The 14,957-nt window shown below is 44.7% G+C and overlaps 1 protein-coding gene across 1 annotated transcript in view; it reads left to right on the forward strand.

Moving 5' to 3' along the window:
• Positions 1 to 5,846, forward strand: part of LOC134730749 (keratinocyte proline-rich protein-like) — a 43,991-nt gene extending 38,145 nt beyond the window's left edge. The window contains exon 2 of the mRNA XM_063606151.1: positions 5,271 to 5,846. Coding sequence (XP_063462221.1) covers positions 5,271 to 5,302 — 32 coding nt within the window. The 3' untranslated portion in view covers positions 5,303 to 5,846. The remainder of the gene's footprint in view (positions 1 to 5,270) is intronic.
• Positions 5,847 to 14,957: the final 9,111 nt, after the last annotated feature.

Genomic DNA, 14,957 nt, shown 5'->3' on the forward strand with positions numbered 1-14,957 from the left:
CAAACAGATGAAGACTCTGAATGGTGGGGAGAGAAGGCAGATGGGCTGGGAGTTCAGAACTCAAGGAATGGCCTGGCAGTGAGGTCCCTGGGTTTTCTTCTTGTCTCATATATCCCAGACTGCATTCTGAAGAAGCTGGCAGCCTAGAAATGCCAACAGGTACAGGTTTTTTTTTTTTTTTAAACACTCCAAAAAAAGCCTGCTTTTTAAAGCCAAATGACTAGAGGAAAGGGCCAGGAAAGGGACAGCCTCATGAAATTAAAAAAAAAACTTTGGGCTAGAGGTGGTGGCTCCCACCTGTAATTCCAGCACTTTGGGAGGTGGAGGCAGGTGGATCGCTTGATCCCAGGCATTCAAGACCAGCCTGGGCAACACAGCGAGACCTTGTCTCTACAAAAAATACAAAAATTAGCTGGACATGGTGGTGCAAACCTGTAGTTCCAGCTACTTGGGAGGCTGAGGTGGGAGGATCACCTGAGCCTGGGGAGATTGAGGCTGCAGTAAGCCATGATCATGCCACTGTACTCCAGTCTGAGTGACAGAGTGAGACTCTCACTCAAAAAAAATCCCCAAACTTTAGACAATAACCTCTGCACTCCAGCCAAATAAGGCTGAAAGCACTGAGACCCTATGCCCACTCCTGCCAGCAAAGGCCAAGGGTAGATCTCAGACTGTCACCTTTTTTGTTTGTAATGAGGCACCCTAATCCAGCCCTTCACTGAGGTGGTGGCAGGGAAGCCTCCAGTGAGGACTGATACTTGCATTCCTGCTGGGTGCTCATGAAAGCTGCTCCCTCTGCAGGTTTGATGGACAGCCTTGTGGAACCTAGACTGACACCCCCACCCAGTGATAACGAGGCACCCCTTCTCCTCCCTGTTGGAGTGATTCGAAGGAGTTCTGGTAAAACAGAGGGTTTAAATAAGATCCACAGTCTTGTAACATATTATAAGAGTGATTTCAACTTAAGAAATCACTCATTATACCAAAATCGAGAAATATCTCAACTCGAATGAGACAAAGCAATCAACAGACACCAACACTGAGATGGCACAGATGTTAAAATTATCTGAAATGGATTTTAAAGCTGCTGTCATAAAAATGCTTCCATAATTGTGAACCCATTTGAAACAAATGAAAATGTAGAATGTCTCAGCAAAGGAATAGGAAGTCCTGGCAAAGAAATAGAAGATATGAAAAACAACAAATGGAAATTTTATTTTTATTTTTACTTTTTGGTTTTTGAGACAGAGTCTTGCTCTGTTGCCCAGGCTGGAGTGCAGTGGCACGATCTCAGCTCACTGCAACCTCCACCTCCTGGGTTCAAGCAATTCTCCTGCCTCAGCCTCCTGAGTAGCTGGGACTACAGTCACGTGCCACCATGCCTGGCTAATTTTTGTATTTTTAGTAGAGACGGGGGTTTCGCCATGTGGCCCGGGGGGTCTCGAACTCCTGACCTCAGGTGATCCCACCCGCCTTGGCCTTCCAAAGTGCTGGGATTACAGGCGTGAGACACTTCATCTGGCCCCAAATGGAAATTTTAGAACTGAAAAATACAATAATCAAAATGAAGCCTCAGTGAATGAGCTTGACCACAGAATGATGGGACAGAGGCAACAAGTGGCAAACTTGATAAAAGAATAATAGAAATTACCCAAAATGAACCACAGGGAGAAAATGGGCTTGTATAAAGCCTCAAGGATCCATAGGATAATAATAAAAGATCTAACATTAATGTCATAGAAGTCCCGAAAGGAGAGTAGAAAGAGGTTGGGGCTAAAAACTCTTCAAAGAAAGAATGGCTGAACACCCCCCCCCCACCTAATTTGATGGAAGACATAAACCTGCAGGTTGAAGAAGCTTGGTAAACAAACCCCAATCAGGAAAATGCAGAGAAATATATTCCAAGACACATCATAATCAGATTTCTAAAAAAAATCTGGAACACAATGAGAGAAAATGACACTTTATCTATATGAAAAAATAATTCGAATTATAGCAGATTTCTCATCTGAAACCATAAAGGCCATAAAAGAAGAAGCACAACAGTTTTCAAATGCTTACAGAAAAGAATCGTCAGCCCAGAATTCTACATGAAGTAAAAATGTCCTTTGGAAATGAAGAGGCATTTAAGACATCCTCAGATTAAGAGAAAGTAAGAGATTCGGTCACCAGCCAACCTACTCTGAAAGAATGGCTAACGAAAGGTCTCAGTTGGGTGCAGTGGCTCATGCCTGTAATCCCAGCACTTTTAGGGCCAAGGCAGATGGATTGCTTGAGCTCAGGAGTTCGGAACCAGACTGAGCAACCTGGTAAAGCCCTGTCTCTACAAAAAAATACAAAAATTAGCTGGGCATGGTGGTGCACACTGGTAGTCCCAGCTACTTAGGAGGCTAAGGTGGGAGGATTGCTTGAGTCCAGGAGGTTGAGGCTGAGGTGAGCCGTGATCACACCACTGCACTCCAGCCTGGGTGACAGAGCAAGATCCTGTCTCCGAAAAAAGAAAATGATAAAGAATGAATCTTGGAATACCAAGAAAAAAGAAAGAAAGACAGAAAGGCTAAAAATATGGGTAAATACAATATGCCTTCCTTGTATTCTTCAGTGTTCTAAGTTATGTCTGATGGTTAAGTAAAAGGTATAATATTGATGAAGTACTCAATTTATGTAGAGGAAATATTTAAGACAATTAAATTATAAATGGGAAAGTGTAAAGGGAAGTAAAGTTTCTGCATTACCTTCAAACTGATTAAATGCTGACACTAGTAGACTATGATTCATTATGTATACATAGTAAAATATCTAAGGTAACCTTAAAAAGTATGCAAAGAGATACATTAAAACCATAAATAAGAACAGAATTCTAAACAAATGTTCAAGTAAACCACAGGAAGGCAGAAAAAAGAAAACAGAGAAATGACATAAAAAAGAAAACAAAAAATAAAATGTCAGGCTTAAGCCCTAACAAATTAATAATTACATTAAATGTAAATGGCCTAAGTATACCAGTTAAAAGAGAGACATTAGCATAGCAAATTCAAAAACAGCCACTATGGAAGATAATTTAGCAGTTTTTTAAAAATTTAAGAAACACTTACCATATGGTGTAGCAATTGCACTCTTGGATGTTTATCCTAGAGAAATGAAAACTTATATCCATGCAAAAATGGATTATTCATAGCAGCTTTATTTGTAACAGCAAAAACTGGAATAGTCCTACAATTGGTGAATGGTTTAACAAACTGTGGAGCATCCATGAAATACTACTTAGCAGTAAAAAGGAATGAACTATTGATACGGGCAACAACTTAGATGGGTCTCAAGGGCATTATGATGATTCAGAAAAGCCAATCTCAAAAGGTCACTGAGTGTAGGATTCCACTTATATAAAATTCTCAAAATGACAAAATTATAGAGATGAAAAACAAACTAGTCTGGGGGTAGAAGTGGTGGAGGGAAAGAGTATGAGTGTGTCTATAAAGAGATAGCATAAGGGAGATCTTTGTGATGATATACAGTTCTGTATCTTGATTGCAATGGTGGTTACATGAATCCACACAAGTGATAAAATTACGTAGAACTACAAGTACACATTGTACCAACGTCAATTTCTAAAGCTATGTAAGCTGTAACCACTGGGAGAAACTGGGTGGGGATTATGTACAACCTCTCTGTCCTATCTTGATAACGTTCTATAAATCTATAATTGTTTCAGAATAAAACGTTTAAAAAGAAAATAAAATTATAGAAGCAAGTGTGAGTGAAATAAAATACAAAACCTAGAACTCAAAAAGGAAAGAATTGATAAATTTGACTACAGAAAATTCTAAAACTTCCATTTGGCAGAGAAGACCATAACATAAAGTCAAGAACAATGAAACACTGGGAAAACATATTTGCAACATATGTGGCAGATGAATGGGACAGGCCAGTTTCTCTGCTTTATAAAGAATTTGCATAAGTCAATAAGAAAATAAAACAATAGAAAAATAGGCAAAGGATGTGCATGGTCAATTTATAGTAAAATAAACACAAATGGCCAGTAAATGTGGGAAAGCTGCCCAGCCTCATTCTTAAAGAAAGAAATGTAAAACAAACAACAGTGAAATTTGTTGTTCATTTATCAGGTTAACAAAAATGGAAAACTGTGATGCCACAGGGCTGGTGAGGATGGAGGAGTAGATACTTTCCTATGTGCTAGTGGGAGTGTAAATCAGTGCACTCTTTCTGGAAGACAACTAGGAAATAATCATGAAAATTAAAAATATTCTCAGCAGTAAAGTTATGCTAAAAACCTATTCTCAAGAGTTTCTCAAGATACATGCCCCAGGATCTTTGTTTGTTTTGTTTTGAGATGCTCTGTTCCCCAGGCTGGAGTGCAATGGCGCCATCTCGGCTCACTGCAACCTCTGCCTCCCAAGTTCACACCATTCTCCTGCCTCAGCCTCCCGAGTAGCTGGGACTACAGGCACCCGCCACCATGCCTGGCTAATGTTTTGTATTTTTAGTAGAGATGGGGTTTCACCGTGTTAGCCAGGATGGTCTCGATCTCCTGACCTCGTGATCTGCCCGTCATAGCCTTCCAAAGTACTGGGATTACAGGCAGGAGCCATCGCGCCCGGCCGCCCCAGGATCTTTTTGTGCCAATAAATGGGTTATATTTGTAAAGCTCTTAAAATGGTGTGTGACACATAAGAAGTCCTATGTAAGTGTTTATTAGATAAAGCAACAGAAAAATTATATGTGCAAAGCTTTCAAAAAGAAACAAATAGCATGTATGTGATAGGACTCCTTTTTGTATTTAAAAATATATCCACATAAATGTGAATATTTGCTTTATACATGTGTGTATGTGTATATTTCTGTATGGGAGTGGGGAGGGAAGTGTTTACTTCATTTCTCTTTATATTTATTTTTATTTTTTGTAGAGATGAGGGTCTTGCTATGTTGCCCAGGCTGGTCTCAAACTCCTGGCTTTAAGCAATCCTTCTGCCTCAGCCTGGCAAAATGTTAGGATTACAGGTGTGAACCGTGCCTGGCGTGTGTACTTAATTTCTTTACTTTGTAGAAATCTGTGGTAGGCTGAACCATTTTTCAGTAGTTATCTGCTCCCCTTCCTCTTCCTAATGGGCATGAAGTAGACGTCTCTCCTTGGGTTTGGTTACGTGATGTGCTTTCAGCAATAGAATGTGAGCGAGTGTTGTGCAAACAGAGGCTTTCAACGTGCTTTTGTGGTTTTGTCTGGCTTCTTGTGTTTCTGCCAATGGCCTTAGGAGAACATGCTCTACATTATCACTGGTCCTAGACTGGGGACGATGTGGAGACCCACAGACTGAAGCAGAGCTGTTCCAGCCACTTGCAGACCTGTAAGTGAAAAATGTATTTGTCACTGAAAGCCACTAAGATTTGGGGGTTCTTTGGGATGCAGCATGATTACTCTAGTAGATGACTAATATAACACCCCTCTAAACTTTTTTTTTTTTTGAGATGGAGTTTTGCTCTGTCGCCCAGGCTGGAGTGCAGTGGTGTGATCTCAGCTCACCACAACCTCCACCTCCCAGGTTCAAGTGATTCTTGTGCCTCAGCCTCCTGAGTAGCTGGGATTACAGGTGTGCACCACCACACCCGGCTAATTTTTGTATTTTTAGTAGAGACTGGGTTTCACCATGTTGGCCAGGCTGGTCTCGAACTCCTGACCTCAAGTGATCCGCCTGCCTCAGCCTCCCAAAGTGCTGGGATTACAGGCATGAAATACCCACCCAGGCCCCTCTAAACTTTTGATCTGTTTCTAATTTTACATATATATGTATATGTGTGTGCGCCTATATATATATACATATTTTCAACATATGAATATACATGATATGAATATATAATATGAATATATATGAATATGTGATATAAATATATATTCATATACTATATATATTCAACATATGAATATACATGATATGAATATATACAAATATGTGATATAAATATATATTCATATACTATATATTCAACATATAAATATATATTCAACATATGACTATATAATATGAATATATATAGGCACACATACATATATATTTTATTATTTCAGAATGTCAGTAGGAATTATCTAGGTGGAGAGATTATGGCTCATTTTGAATTTTCTTTTTCTTTTTTTTTTTTCTTTTAAATAGAGACAGGGTCTCACTAAGTTGCCCAGGCTGGTCTCAAACTCTTGGGCTCAAGTGATCCTCCTGACTCAGCCTCCCAAAGTGCTGGAATTATAGGCATAAGCCACCAAGCCTGGCCAATTTTCTTTAAAAATTAAACAATCTTAAATATCATGTGTTATAAAGGGGAGATTCAGAAGGTGGTTGAAGGAGGCAAGTCTGATTCCTGACTGTTGTGGGGAGACCTGAGGTGGCAAGGAAGAGAGATGTCAGTGGTTCTTTGCTTTTTCATTGACATCTCCATGTTTCTTTGCAGCACATACAGCCACCTGCACATGGGGAGCTTGGTCTGGGAGGCTGCCTGCTCCCCCTTCGAGCCTGGGTGGCATGTGTCCAGGTGCCACCCCTAAGCGGAAGAGCCTTTCCTGGGGTGGTGTGCAGATGGCCGCAAGGGAGGCAAGGTGGCCCAGGGAGGAAGAGAGAAGCCCAGGAGAAGCCAGCTCAGGATACCTCTTGGACATGGCATGAGAGCGCGCTGTCTTTGGCATGTTCCGCAGGAGAAATCCATCAGAGGAAGTGAGAGTGAAGGTAGGAAACAGAACTCATCTTGTGAGCAGCCCTTCTTGCCAACGCCACACATCCTTGTTGTCCAAATGTCAAGTGAGAAATGTATCTGTGTGCATTGTCAGACCTCATTGCTGGGAGATGTCAGCGCTGCCCGCAACTCCACTGGGAGAGGACAACTGGGAGATCCATGTATGGAGCCCTCCTGGACTCTGCCGCACGTGCCTCTTCCCTGAGCTGATTTTAATCTGTGTCCTTTTGCTGTAATAAGCTGTAAGTGTGAGTAGGATGCCCTTCTGAGTTCTGTGAGTCCTTCTAGCAAATTATCAAACATAAAGGTGGTCTTGGAGACCCCCTGAACTTGCTGGGGGTGTCAGAAGTGAGAGTCCTTTTGTGGACTGTTTCCCTAAATTTCCTCTCCCTCATTTTTGGAATACATATATACACACATATATGCATATATATGCATACGTATACACACATATATACATGCATATGTGTGTGTGTGTGTATGTGCGTGCACGTGTGTATAATCTCATCCCTTGGTCCTCACAGGGCCTCTGTTTCCCTGTCTGAACCCTGTGACAGGCACAGGGCTGGTGAGAGGGCATTTCCAGGCTCCAGTTTGGAGAATGGGTGAAACACAGACTACTCATTATCATAGTCATTGGTTTTTATTTTTGGTCTTGATGAAAATGGGGCAATTTTTACCTTGTCATAAAGCACACACCACCATGACTTAACTGTGCCAATTTATCAAGCTGACTTCATGCATTAACACATTTGATGGTTTGATACATTTACGACATTTTCAAAACATGTCCCCTTTGGAAAATTGTAGCGTGAAGGGAACATGTTTACCCTCTTCATACAATTATGACTAATCTGTTTTTAGGAATTGATTAGAATAGAGGCTTTTCTTGGTGGGGCTGCTGAAAGAGGAAGGAGGTGATTTGTGTAGCAGTGACTGGAGAAAGATGGGAAGAAGAGAATACCGAGGAGGGGTCCCAGAGAGGGGACTGCAGTATCCTTCAACAGCCATTGGAGTTGTGATGTGGAGAGGTGTTTTCAGAAGAACCTCAGTGAAGCCCCAAAGGTGGGCAGAGTGGCCCTGGACTCTGTTGATAGATGCAGAGGTAGATCCAGCGGTGCTTGGCCTCAGGGAGGCCATGGCTTCCGGGGCACTGGCATGCAGACCCTGGGCACAGACACTACAGTTGTGGTGTACATTGTTGGTGCCTACCTGTGATGGTTATTTTATTTTTTATTTTTTTTAGAAACATGGTCTCACTCTGTTGCCCAGGCTGGAGTGCAATGGTGTGATCGTAGTTCACTGCAGCCTGAACTCCTGGGCTCAAGTGATCCTCCCACGTCAGCCTCCTGAGGTACGGGACACCACGCCAGGCTAATTAAAAAAATTTTTTTGTGGAGGTGGAGTCTTGCTATGTTGCCCAGATTGGTCTCAAACATTGGCCTCAAGCAATCCTCCTGCCTCGACCTCCCAAAATGCTGGGATCACAGGCATGAACCACAGCTTTTAACCTGATGGTTAAGTTTATGTGTCAACTTGACTGAGCCACAGAGTGCCTAGACATTTGGTCAAGCATCATCCTGGGTTTGTCTCTAAGAGTGTTTTTGGATGAGATTAACGTTTAAGTCAGTAGGCTGGAGTAAGGCAGATTGCCTCCCCCTTATGTGGGTGGACCTCATCCAATCAATTGAAGACCTCATTAGGATAAAAAACCTGAATAAAAGAGAAATTATTGGCTGGGCACGGTGGCTTACGCCTGTAATCCCAGCATTTTGGGATGACAAGGCAGGCAGATCACTTAAGGTCAGGAGTTCGAGACCAGCCTGGTCAACACGGTGAAACACCATCTCTACTAAAAATACAAAAATTAGCCGAGCATGAGCTGAGCACGGTGGCTCACGCCTGTAATCCCAGCACTTTGGGAGGCCTAGGCGGGTGGATCATGAGGTCAGGAGTTCGAGACCAGCCTGACGAACATGGTGAAACCCCGTCTCTACTAAAAATACAAAAATTAGCTGGGCATGGTGGTGTGCGCCTGTAATCCCAGCTACTCAGGAGGCTGAGGCAGGAGAATCACTTGAACCCAGGAGGCGGAGGTTGCAGTGAGCTGAGATTGTGCCCCTGTGCTCCAGCCTAGGTGACAGAGTGAGACGCCGTCTCAAAAAAAAAAAAAAAAGAAAGAAAGCCAAGCGTGGTGGCGGGTGCCTGTAATCCCAGCTACTCAGTAGGCTGAAGCACAAGAATTTCTTGAACCCAGAGGTCGGAGGTTGCAGAGAGCCAAGATTGGGCCCCTTCACTACAGCCTGGGCAACAGAGCGAGACTCCATCTCAAAAATAAAAAATAACATAACATAACATAACATAAATAATAAAATATAAAATAAAATAAAAAACTTCTGCCTGTCTTTGAGCTTTAAGCCAGCACATTGGTCTTCTGCCTTCAGAGGTGGACTGGGACTGAATCTATACGATCAGTTCTCCTGGGCCTCCCGCGGGCAGACTACACTATCTTAGGGCTTCTCAGCCTCCCTAACTGCATGAGCCAATTCTTTATAATACATTCCTTTATATAGATATCTTATTAGTTCTGTTTCTCTGGAGAACCCTTATGCACTACCGAAAATTCATTTCCCTCTTTCCTTCCACCAGAGCCCTAAGTTGGTAGAGTTGACTGCCTCCCCTCCCACAACACCGACCTTTCCCCACTTGGACCCCAGCGAGCCTGAGCACGTGTCATTTCCCTTGGTGACTGTGATTGGTCCAGGGCTGGCCATGTGACCTAAGCCAGTCCAGTTAGATGGAAGGCGAGACTCCGCACTCTATTCCGGGGTGGAGTTTTTGCTCCTCCCTTCAGTCCCTGCTTTTGGGTTGGAACAGGAAACAGGGAGCTGTGATTGACACTTGCAGGCTAAACCGTGTGACGGATGCTGTGGCTTCACGGGGGCACCAGCAGCTGAGGCAGGAAGGCTAGAGCTACAGAATGAGGGCGTGGGTCCCTGAGCCCAATTACGATATTTCTTGGGTGTCCCAGAAATATCCTGGGTGACACTGGGGGGTGCTGAGGTCTTAGGGCCAGCTGTGGTTTCAGAGGCACTGTAATGTGGAAATTGCCGTGATCTCATTTGTAACCCCAGACTAGTAAGGGCTGTAGACAGCTTTGGTCCCATAAGACCAGAGGAAGTCCCACCTCTTTTCATTTCCTTCCAAACTCAGGTGCCCTTTGCTTGAGAGATGCTGTTACCCAGCTCAGCTCCTGGGGGAAGATTCAGCTCCCGAGGCAGCTGGTCCTGAGGATGATGAGGCCTCCTGCTTGTCTTAGGCACTCACTGCATCTATGTGCCTCCGATTTGATGTCTATGACCATACAACTCTTAACGTCACAGCTGCTCTCACCTAGTTACCCAGAAACCACACTCACAACAGGCTGTCCATCAAAGTCCTCCTGGCTCACCATGTTCATGTCACACAGCGAAGAGAACCTCACGTGTGGAGTCTTGGTTTTTCTCTAGTCCCCCTTCCTGTGATGATGAATGTCTGGTGCAGTATTTTTCCCCTACACCTGCAAAAGTCTCTCTGTCTCTGTCTCTGTCTCTCTCTTCTCTTTTTTTTTTGAGACAGGGTCTTGCTCTGTCGCTCAGGCTTGAGTTCAGCTGCATGATCTTAGGTCACTGCAGCCTCCAACTCCTGGGGTCAAGCGATCCTCCTGCTTCAGCCTCCCGAGTAGCTGGGACTACAACTGTGCACTACCACATCTGGCTAATTTTACAATTTTTTGTAGAGATGGGGTCTTGCTATGTTGCCCAGGCTGGAGTGCAGTTGCATGACTATAGCTCACTTCAGCCTCCAACTCCTCGGCTCAAGCAATCCTCATGCCTCACCCTCATGAGCAGCTGGGACTATCATGCCCTAATGTTGGCATGCATCTGTAGTCCCAGCTACTCGTGAGGCTGATTTTTAAATTTTTTGCTAATTAAAAAATTTTATTTTGTTTTGTAGAGACAGGGTCTTGCTATGTTGCCCAGTCTGCAAAAGTCTCTACTCATTTTAAACATGTACCAGGGCGGGATCTGATCCTGAGCACCCAGAAACTCAGCGTTCTGGATTCATACAGTCTTCCCTGCCTCCCCCTACACAGGGAGCCATCTGCAGTGAAGACACTGGCCTTGGTCTTTGGGACACATGGAACATATAGTGTTTATGGCAGGTCCAGTGGACTGTGCCTCATCTCCACGGAACTCCTATCTCACAAGCGCAGGTCAGGCAGAATAAGAAAAGTGATGGTCACACCTTTCTGGTCTCAAATTCCTGAAGTCAAGGTCGTCTTGTGACGGGTGTGACTGTCGCTAAAAGTGAAACAACAGGATGCAGGCCTGTGCAGGAAATGCAATTAGCACCGACACTTCTTATACCTCTCTTCTCACTTATCTAATTATTATCTAATTAAATAAGATGTTCTGTCTACAGTAGAGGCAACCATACAGACAGGGTGACTTGCTCAGCTGGGGGACTTTGGCATGCTCGATCACACATGTATTAGTGACATGTACAGTTATTACTTTAGACTAAACGACAAAATATTGTCCTCTAGAGTAGAATTAGAAAACAGAATTTTGACTTGTGAATTTGCTAGAATTCTTCCTTCTTTCTGTGCCCCTTAGGGGTATTGATTTATTCTTTTTCTTTTTCTTTCTTTTTTTTTTTTTTTTTTGAGATAGAGTTTTGCTCTTGTTGCCCAGGCTGGAGTGCAATGGCACAATCTTGGCTCACCTCAACCTCCGCCTCCCGGGTTGAAGCGATTCTCCTGCCTCAGCCGCCCGAGTAGCTGGGATTACAGGCAGGCACCACCACGCCCGGCCAATTTTGTATTTTCAGTAGAGATGGGGTTTCTCCATGTTGGTCGGGCTGGTCTCGAACTCCTGACCTCAGGTGATTCGCCCACCTAGGAGTCCCAAAGTGCTGGGATTACAGGTGTGAGCCACTGCACCTGGGCTAATTTATTCTTTAGCCCATGAGATGCAAAGAAAGTTCTTCGAATGCATCTCAGAAGCACCCCTGGACTCTGAATTCATGGAGACATCATCTTGGAACACACACCATTGCAAGCTCTCAGGGCTGCTCTCTGGGCAGTGTTTTTTTGTTTTGTTTTTAAAATAAATAAATGTAAGGTGAATACTCTTGAGTTTAAAATGTTTCCTTCCGTTTCTCTCCTCATTCGGCTCCCTTTCTCCCTCTTTTCTATTGAAATCTGCTTTTTAAAAAGTTTTTAATTTTTTTTTTTTTTGAGACTTGGTTTCACTCTGTCACCCAGGCTGGAGCGCAGTGGTGTGATCATAGCTCACTGCAGCCTCAAACTCAAGGGATCCTCCCATCTTAGCCTCCCCAGTAGCTGGGACTGCAAGCCCGTGTCACCGAACCCAACTAATTTTTTGTAGAGATGGGGTTTCGCTATGTGGCGCCAGGCTGGTCTTGAAATCTGCCTCGGCCCCCCAGAGTGCTGGGATTAGAGGTATGAGCCACTGAGCCTGGCCCCAACAAAGCTCTGAAATTAGGGACCCAGTAAGTTTCTCCATTGTGATTGGTGTCTGTGGCCGTAAGTCTTGTGAAAATGTTCTGGTTAAAAAAAAATTTACACAAACAATTTCCAATAATATAAGACCTCAGATACAAATCGAACCAAGTGGAAGCTTAGGATAGAAAATGGCAGTTTCCTGACCCTGTCCTCCCACCCCCATCCTGCTGACTCCAGGACCACCTCTCTGCACAGTTTCCCTCTGCAGCTCATCTGGTAGCTGTTGCTGGAATGCTGGACAATATGTTTCTTTCTCTGTTTCTTCACTTGCCAAGAGTAGCAACTGGGGCTGAGAGCAGCGGCTCATGCCTGTAATCTCAGCACTTTGGGAGGCTGAGGTGGGAGGATTGCTTGAACCCAGAAGTTTGAGACCAGCTTGGGTGACATAGTGAGACACTGTGTCTCTTTTTAAATTTTTAAAAATTAGCTGGGCATGGCGGTGCATACCTGTATTCCCGGCTACTCAGAAGGCTGAGAGGGGAGGATCGCTTAAGGCCAGTAGTTGGAGGCTGCAGTGAGCCATGATGGCGCCAGTATACTCTAGCCTGAACAACAGAACAAGAGCCTGTCTCTAAAAATAAAAATAAGCTGGGCATGGTGGCTCACGCCTATAATCCCAGCACTTTGGGAGGCTGAGACTGGCAGATCATTTGAGGTCGGAAGTTCGAGACCAGCCTGGCCAACATGGTAAAACCCCATCTCTACTAAAAATACAACAATTAGCCAGATGTGGTGGCAGGCTCCTGTAATCTCAGCTACTTGGGACACTGAGGCAGGAGAATTGCTTGAACTTGGGAGGCGGAGGTTGCAGTGAGCCGAGATCGTGCCACTGCACTCCAGCCTGGGCAATAGAGCGAGACTCAGTCTCAAAAAACAAACAAACAAACAAACAAAAAATAACAAAAAACCATACAAATAAAAATAAAAAAAGGAACTACTGATGCTTGCTGTGTGGTCAATGAGGACTTAATTGCTCAATTGATCAACACCACATTCTTCCTGCCTCTGCTTCTCTCCCCGTGTGAGCTGAGAACATTCTTTTTCCTTCTTGTATTGGCTCCCTGAGTGGGGTCTTTGGACACCGTGAGGGCGTGCTGACACCCAGGCTTCCTTTGAGGGTGGGTGAGTAGGTTGCCCCGGATGCCCCCAGTCTCTGTGGGAGGAAGGCAATTCTGGGCTCTGGTTCTCTCTCTCCTGATTGCCCAATGATCTGCCTGGGGTTGGATGAAGGCTGCCATATTTGTCAGCACGTGGGCCAGGGAGACGGCTGGTGAAAGCGGATGGGAGCAGACGTTTCCTAATCACGCCACTCTCAGTCCCCCTTTCCCCAGCCTCCACCAGGCTGGCCTGGCTGGATTCCCACCCCCACTCCCCACCATTCCACTGAATTCCTAGTCACGACTTCCTCCCCCTTTCATCATTCCGTGTGGCTCCATTCATTTTCTTGTCTTCCAGAAACACGCTGAAGTTTCTTATTCACCGGGTAAGAACTTTCTCCCCTTTCCTGTCTGCCTGCTCCCCAGGAAAACCATATCAGCCTTTTGAACAGGTCTCCAGGCACCACGTGGAGGCCCGAGCTCCACGGCCAGACGGCCCTGGACAGACAGTCTACGAACAAAGCCCAGGCGTGATCTCTGATGATAGGCTGCTTGGGCCTTTCTGGGTTCCCTTTATAGATGTTCCAGACAGTTCTATTCATCCTAAACTTCCTCGAAGGTTTAATAACAACCTCTCAACCTGGGGCCATTTGGGAAGTATTGAGTCATCTTTACAACGGAGGAGTTGAGGTGGTGGTTGAATCAAGCCAAACTGCACATCCCTTCTTCCGAGAAGAGGTGCCCATGAGAGCACACTTCTACATGCCTGGTTACTCCAGGAATCAGTTCTTGTGAAAATGAACGAAAGTTTTGAATGATTCCAAAAATCTCTGTGAGCACTTTCCTTTTTTTTTTTTTTTTTTTTGAGACAGAGTCTCGCTCTGTCACCCAGGCTGAAGTGCAGTGGCACGATCTTGGCTCACTGCAGCCTCCGTCTCCTGGGTTCAAGCGATCCTCCTGCCTCAGCCTCCCAAGCAGCTGGGATTACAGGCAAGTGCCTCCACGCCTGGCTAATTTTTGTATTTTTAGTAGAGATGGGGTTTCACCATGTTGGCCAGGCCTGTCTTGAACTCTTGACCTCAAGTGATCCACCAGCCTCAGCCTCCCGAAGGCTAGGATTATAGGATTACAGGCATGAGCCACCACGCCCAGCCTGACATTATTCCATTTTCCAGGGGAAACCAGTGGGCATAGGAGGGCAGCCAGACAGATCGGGGGTGTTGCCTCAGGTCTCCAGACTGGGGGTGTTGCAATTCGGTTTCTGGCGGAGTGTGGCTCTTGCGTTAGGAACAACTCCAGATCCACTCCCTGGGACTCTACATCAAATCATGGCTCTCCTAATCGCTTGAACCCAGAAGGCAGAAGTTGCAGTGAGCAGAGATTGTGCCGCTGCACTCTGGCCTGGACAACAGAGTGAGACTCCATCTCAAACAAACAAACCAAAAAATCATGGCTCTCCTGGTTGTATCACTTATTTCCAGTCATCAGTCTTTGTAGACTAATTCTTTTTTTCTTTTCTTTTCTTTTCTTTTCTTTTTTTTTTTTTTGAGACAGAG

Source organism: Pan paniscus, chromosome 6, assembly GCF_029289425.2.
Source record: "Pan paniscus chromosome 6, NHGRI_mPanPan1-v2.0_pri, whole genome shotgun sequence".
Classification (NCBI taxonomy): Eukaryota; Metazoa; Chordata; class Mammalia; order Primates; family Hominidae; genus Pan; species Pan paniscus.